Source organism: Amborella trichopoda, chromosome 4 (assembly GCF_054954075.1).
Source record: "Amborella trichopoda isolate Santa Cruz 75 chromosome 4, AtrichopodaSantaCruz75HAP2 v2.0, whole genome shotgun sequence".
Lineage (NCBI taxonomy): Eukaryota > Viridiplantae > Streptophyta > Magnoliopsida > Amborellales > Amborellaceae > Amborella > Amborella trichopoda.
The window spans coordinates 38,813,444-38,820,988 of NC_142339.1; the positions used below are offsets into that span (position 1 = coordinate 38,813,444).

The 7,545-nt window shown below is 37.9% G+C and overlaps 1 protein-coding gene across 1 annotated transcript; it reads left to right on the forward strand.

Annotated features, from left to right (window-relative positions):
* Positions 1-250: 250 nt before the first annotated feature.
* LOC18423728 (myosin-binding protein 3) lies at positions 251-4,861 on the forward strand. The gene is made up of 4 exons (XM_006828334.4): positions 251-1,945; positions 2,038-2,277; positions 2,575-3,939; positions 4,036-4,861. The coding sequence occupies exons 1-3, from the start codon at positions 574-576 to the stop codon at positions 3,909-3,911; spliced, it is 2,949 nt and encodes a 982-aa protein (XP_006828397.3). The 5' UTR covers positions 251-573; the 3' UTR covers positions 3,912-3,939; positions 4,036-4,861.
* The last annotated feature ends 2,684 nt before the right edge of the window (positions 4,862-7,545 follow it).

The window sequence follows — 7,545 nt, forward strand, 5'->3', positions numbered from 1 at the left end:
TTATTAAAAATATTTTTTTAATATTTTTTACTAGTGCGAGTTTAATAGAAGATTGGACATCCAAAATTTGATGTCAAAATAGTTTATATAAAAAAATTAAAAATAAAATGGTATATAACTTTTATGCTGTAGGGTAAGCATATGCCCATAATAAAATTAAAAAATTAATGGAATTCTGTCAAATTCCCTCTTAATTAATCAATATCCTCTGGTTTACGAAACAATTCTTCTCTCTCTCCGCAGCAACCGTGGTCATTCCCTCTGTCAAAGCTTCTACACATTTACATTCTTTTCTCTGACGGCTTCAACTTTGTTTGGTCAGCTGACCGCCCTTTCTCTTTATTCCTCCCTTCTCTCCTCCTCATATAATCTCACCTCCATTATCACCAGAACCCATTGTCTCTCTTTCTCTCTCTGCTGTACATACTCCATTATCGTCAAGGCCCATCTCTCTCTTCTGTACATACCTCCAAACTCTTCCCCCTATACCCATAACTTTAGTATCATCAAAACCCATCTCTTTCTTTCTCTCTATTTCAATTGCAGACGCCTGTATCATATCAGTCAGGAGCCATGGCTGGTAACAAGTTTGCATCCATGGTTCACAGAAACTCATCTAAACTGACTCTCATCCTTGTCTATGCAGTCCTTGAATGGGTTCTCATTGCCCTTCTTCTTGTTGATGGTCTTTTTTCCTATCTGATACGGAAATTCGCTGCTTTCTTCGGCCTGAAGCCTCCATGCCTGTGGTGTTCCAGAGTTGATCATGTTTTGGAACCCAACAAAGATAAGCACTATTACAGAGAGCTTGTGTGTGATAACCATGCCAAAGAGATTTCAAGATTGGGTTACTGCTTGAACCATGCAAAGTTGGCTGAAGCCTGTGAAATGTGTGAGGAATGCTCTCTCTCTAGGCCTTCTCAGAGCAAGCCTGAAGGTTGGGTGGCCTGCGTTTCTCTGCTTAGGAGCAGCAGCAACAAATTAAAGATCGAAAATGGGGTTGAGGAAGTGAGGTGCTCGTGTTGTGAAGTCAATTTGGAGGATGGTTTTTACTCCAAGTTTTTTTGGAGGAACAAATTGTTCTCCACCCCCTCTTGGGAGGTCTTTGATTACCCACAAAAGGCCACAGTGATCGAGGATCGCGAATGCACTAGAGAAGAGGTGAATTCGAGCGAGCCAATTGTTGATATCTCGAAAGGACCCATTGATTGTTCGGATGTTCATGGCGATCAGGCTGTAGGGATCGAAGTTTCAGATTCATATATTGACAAGGATTTTGTATGTGAAGATAATGGAGGGGCATTTACAGAGACCGTCTCAGAGGAAATGGAAGGAGCTGACTCTGTTTCAGAAGAGGCAGATGCAGAAGATGGTGTTGCAGAGAATGGATTGATCAAGGCTCAACCAGGGTTATCAATGGATTCAGGTACCGTTTCTGATACTTGTTTTAGTTTCGCAGATGGTAAGCATATAGATGATGAAGCTTCCAGAATTGTGTCCATGAGTTTGGACCATAGTGGGGATCACGACCGCCTGTTGCCAGTCGATTTAATCGATTCCTTGACTGCTAAAAACCAGAGGCCATTAAAGTTAATAAGCGAAATTGAAGATATGAAAATGGGTTCTGGTCCTCTGATATTGGAGGAGGCCAAGGTTGATGATGAACAAGGTGAAAAGTTGGTTGCTGAATCACTGGTTCACGACCAAAGTGGAACAGTCACCAGTAAAGAGGAGCTCAAAGAAGAGAATGAATTGATTTCTTCATTTGGGAAGAGAGAAGAACTCATCATTCATGAGAAGATTGAGCCTGTGATTCCTGTTGAGGAACCAGGAGAGATGGACATGAAAGCTGCTGCAGATGATGATCGTGGTTGTTCTTCAGTGTTGCAGGCTGAAGAGAACCATGGTATTCTGGAGAGAGAAATTGATGATTGTGAAGAACCAGGTAATGGCCCAAAACACCAATGCTCTCTACCTTTTTAATGAATTTTTTTTTATCCATATGTTCTAAAACCATCATTTCCTTTGTTGATTAAGTGAAAGAAAACTGTGAAACCATAGAAGCAGAAGACCAGTCTTTGAGCTCTCCAGTAGAAAGGATCCCTGATCTGCCGCAAGTGTTTGAACCAGTTGGAGCAGAGCAATGTTCTGAGCGTATTGAGGAAGTGCAGAACTCTGATCTGCCCCAAGTGTTTGAACCAGTTGTAGCAGAGCGATGTTCTGAGCGTGTTGAGGAAGTGCAGAGCTCTGTTCTGTCTGATGATGATAGAGATCAAGGTGCTTTCTATTTTCTAATTTCTCCATTACTCTTCTTTGATTTTTATTTCCTGTAATATTTGGTCCCAACATAGAGTTGGTCATGTTTTTTGTAGATTTACTCTTACTCTTGATTTCAAAATCACGAATACTTTCTTGTAAGATTTGAACCCAACACAGGGTTTGTGATACTTTTGTATACTGTTACTTGTAATTTCGCAATTATATTGATTACTTGTAAGATTAAAAACTATCAGGAGGATTGGTACTCATTAATAGAACCAGTATTAATATTGGAATCATGTATGGATAATACAGGAGCAAACCAGATGAGAAAAACCACTGCTGAAGGAGATTCCTGCTCAGAATCTCTTCCTATAAATGAGACTGATAAACCAACTGAGAAGCCAAGAGAGAGAATGAAGCAGCTATCAGTATATGTAGAATTCAATGAAGGGGAAGAGGACAAAGCCCCAGAAACCCCATGCTCCATTGAAGGAATTCATTCCCTTCATAAGCGGCTACTCTTCGAGAGAAAAGAATCAGGGACCGAGTCCTTAGATGGGAGCATTATAAGTGAGATCGAAGGGGGAGAAGGATCAGTGATTGAACGCTTCAAATCAGCTCTCAAATCAGAACGAAGGGCTCTGAGTGCCTTATACACAGAGCTAGAAGAGGAGCGAAGCGCCTCAGCCATTGCCGCAAACCAAACAATGGCCATGATCACTCGACTTCAAGAGGAGAAGGCTCAAATGCAGATGGAGGCCCTCCAATACCAGAGAATGATGGAGGAGCAATCTGAATATGACCAAGAAGCTTTGCAGCTCCTTAATGAGCTAATGGTGAAGAGAGAGAAGGAGAAGCAAGAGTTGGAGAGAGAATTGGAGGTGTATCGGAAGAAAGTGAGGCGTTATGAGGCAAAGGAGAGGAAGATGAGAGAGAAAAGACCTGTGGAAAATGGGGGGATGGGGAGAAATGGAGTTTCCTCTGCCTCTTCGAGCACTGAGGATAGTGATACACTATCTCTTGATCTTAATGAAGGGGACGAAGGTTTCTATGGAATTCAAGAGAGTAATCAAAACACCCCAGCTGATGCTATTCTAAGCTTGGGCAAGGGACAACTCGAAACAGATATCAAAAGTTTGACCACCCTTGATGAATCTTTGGCTGAATTCGAAGAAGAGAGGATCTCTATTTTGGAACAACTAAAAACTTTAGAGGAGAAGCTCTTCACTCTTGGAGATGACACAGATTGCATAACTGAAGAAACCATCGGCAATGGAAAGCATGTTTGCGCAAGAAGGAACATGGGGTCGAAAGCAAAGAGGCTTCTTCCACTTTTTGATGCCATGAGTGGTGAGAATTTAGAGCAGGAAGCCCGAGAAGCTGAGGTTTATGACCATGGAGGCTTAATAATGCATTCTGGTTCTGGTTTTGACTGTGAGAAAAACCAGCTTGATATCGAAGAGGAGGTGGAGCATGTCTATGAGAGATTACAGGCTCTTGAGGCAGATAGAGAGTTTCTAAAGCACTGTATTGGATCACTGAATAAAGGAGACAAAGGGATGGATCTTCTTCAAGAGATATTACAGCATTTGCGTGATCTGAGGAATGTAGAACTCAGAGCAAGGAGCTTTGGTGATGTGATTGTTTGATTTCTGGCTATGCTGCTAGATGAAAAGGGTAATGAACTACTCTCTCTCACTGATGTTTGATGGCACAATTTTTATTTGCATTTTGATTAGAACCTAATGCGAATTGCTACTGTGACATTTGCAGGGATACCGATCCGAGAGATTTGCAGAGCCAAATCAATGCGGAAACCGTGTGTTAACTCCAAAGTTCAGGGGTAGCAGATGCTTCTCTCATCATCCATCTATGGTGATCATAGATTGAAGCTGATGAGAGACAGAGGGACGATTGAAGTTGGTGTCATCTGAAGTTGTTATGCTTCCATCTCCATGGAAGAGGAGGCTCAGGGTTAAGCCTTCTTTGAGTGTGTAAAACAGATCCCAATTAGGTCTGTACTTCCCTTGTTTTCATTCTTTTTCTTTTCTTTTTCCTTTCCTTCTTTTGGCATCTTTAGTCAGTCATGAAGCCCAAGTTTTTGTGGGGTTTTCTCATTCTCGCCATTGAGTGGATGGTGAATGGGGCAGAGGGGAATTTCAGGTATCCCTTTTGTAAAAGTGAGTGTGTGTACAACCCTGGCTTGCAAAGCTGGAACAAAAGCCACCTAAGATTCCAGTGCCAGGTAAATAGAGAGAAAAAGTAGAGATAGAGTCATAGAACCAGCACAAAAGTTTGTTTCATCTAGTTTATTATATTATTTTTAATATTCTTAAATGTTTATTTTTTAAGGGAGGTAACAGATTTATGTTTCCCTCTTTTGATTCTTTGTGAGTGGTTGTTTCTGATGATCTGTGTATCTCAGGCTGCTGTGATTGGCTTGTGCAGTTGGTTGGGCTCTGTTTGTTTAGTGTTTTATAGAGAGAGAGGACAATAAATGTTGGGGTTGCAATGTAATGTAATGGCAGCAGGAGAGAGAAAAGTTGGTCATCTTTTGTAAACTTTCGTATGAATGTAAAATTTGATTGTTTGCTTGTGAGGGAGCCTACTGGCACTTGGTGGTATTTTGGCCGTTACTGTAATAAAACAAAAAGGGACCAGCTCAACTGGTTATGTTATAACTGTTTTTTTTGCAAATCAACATTATGAAAATCGTTTGATCCGATTTAGGATTATTGGAGAATCATCAAACTTCTGTTAGGGAATCAACCCGACTTCACAAAACTCCTTGTTGGGACTCACATGATCCTTAATAGATCTGGCCATTCTATGGGATTTCACTAATATTGTTCTGAAACCCTTTTGATTTGGTTCTTGTTTTTCCCTCAACTTCTCTTACGCTTGTCCCATCATTTTCAGGATCAAAATCTCACAAGATCAAATTTTGGTTTGTTTTCCCTTTCTCAAACCTCAATTGTCCAGTTTTTTTATTAAGCTCTAATGGTTTTCTTTATTTTCTCCTCTATGAAGATTCTTATCAAAAATTTCAAGATCCGAACCCCTAATCATAGAAATTAGAACCTCAAAATCTAGGGGGTTCATCTATTAAAACATTTAGCAACAAACCCTAATTAGTGAAATCACATAAATGATTGCAAAAAGCACTTTAAAAGCCAGGGGTTGTTGGGTGGGCATCCCGGTTCTTGGATGGTTTGGATTTTGGAGTCACTTGGTTCTCACTTATTTTTATTTTTTATTATTGTTCTGTTATTCTCTACCTGTGTGTAACCAATTCAACCACCTAACTTGCTTTTAAAAAAATAAAAGTTATTGTATAGCACACGTTTTGAGATCTACTAATTCCCATTCTGATTTTTATATAAACCTTATATCTTAATTGAATACCTACTAACTTGATCAAGTATTGAAATCAATTTTTTTTCAATTTCATTAAATGGAGACTTTTAAATAATGAGTAGAAGGATTGGTATCAAGAATTGCAAATGTTTTTTTGTTTTCATTGATCGTAATAGACAAAACAAACAAATGAGTTCAAGTGATCTATTGATTTCTTTCTATTATATATTTGCTCCTCTATGAACAAAAGAATGAAAAAAAAAAAAAAGAGTTATTATATCGTCGTTTATACTTGTTTGCAAATACTTCAACAAAACCAATAATAATGTTGTATAACTATTGGGGTGGGGACACATAATTTAACAACGAATTAATAATTTTATTATATAATATACTAAGTATAAGTCAACTAATACATTAAGTATAAATGGATTTCTAAGTTGCTTTCTAAAAACTAAAAAAAAATTCTTGATTGATATTGATAAAACTGAATTAATAGGGAAAATTAGAATCCCCATCTCATGAAACATACAAAAATGTACTTACTAGATTACTATAACTATATTATATTCTTATTTGCATATTAAATTTTAAAAAATAAATAAATATCGGACTAGGGCACACCTTGAGTGGACTCGTTGTACATGCATGATTAAAAATAAAAGGAAAAGAATAAAAATTTCATAAATTAAAAATTAAAAAACGGATTTGGGGAGAGAGAATTTGGGAAGGGACAGAGAGTTATGCCGATTCAGAGTAGGGCTCCGCCACTTCTTTCTATTTGTGGGACTACTGGGGGATGAGGGCAACGACACTGGAACATAGGCTCAGCACCTAGAGTCGGGACCTGAATAAGCTTAAGATGTCGATGTGTCCTTCTCTTCAATCTTCAAAATTAGTTTTACCAAAAGAAATTATCTTGAACTTTAAAGATAATTTTAGACCTACAGATACTTTGGGTATTTAGGGGATGACAAAGATTGAATGGGGTTAGGAGGCTGAAAATCTTAACTCAAAATAGTATATTATTCAACATTAAAAATTAGGATATGATCAAAATAAGAAAGGCAAGGCATTAAGTCCCCTGCTGTCTAGCATTCATGTTGTAAATTTAACCATGTTTTCAAAAATCCTGTAGAGTTAGGAATTACATAACCTTTTTGAAACAACAACACAAAAAAAAAAGGTTCAAGTCCTAAGCAAAGGCACCTACAACAACTTTTAAAAATTTCAAAATTTTAAACATTATTTTTGAAACCTTGCAGTGATAAGATTTATATAAATAAATTTAATTTTTTTTAAAATTAATTATTTGAAACAGGGTAATGTTCTTTCATATATCAATTCCAATTCCTATGTGCAAGGAAAAAATTTAAATCTTGCCGAGCTTCATATAGCTCTCCTAATATTGGAAAAGACTATAGCAAGAATCCTCCTAATTTTTTGACATAAAAACTAGGGAAAATTATGTAAATATCTATTTTATTTTCCTTTATTACGAATAACCTAATACTTTATCTTATTACACATATGTCCATTTTTGGAACTTCATAATTTTTTTTAAAAAAAATATAGATGAAACTACTCATTTTCGATTTTTCTTATTTTTTTGAACTTCATAATAATTTATCATATGTTGTGTCTTTCATATAGCCAAAAACTCGTATTCTACAATCCAGTAAGCAGCTTGCCGCCAAGGCCGCTCGTAAATCTGCTCCAACAACTGGAGGAGTGAAGAAGCCTCACAGAGATCGCCCTGGAATGTGGCTCTCCGAGAGATTCGCAAGTATTAGAAAAGCAGAGAGTTGCTGATAAGAAAGCTGCCCTTCGAAAGGACATCAAGACTGATCTGTGTTTCCAGAGCCATGCTGTGTTAGCCTTTCAAGAAGCAGCTGAGGCTTAATTGGTGGGTCTCTTTGAGGATAC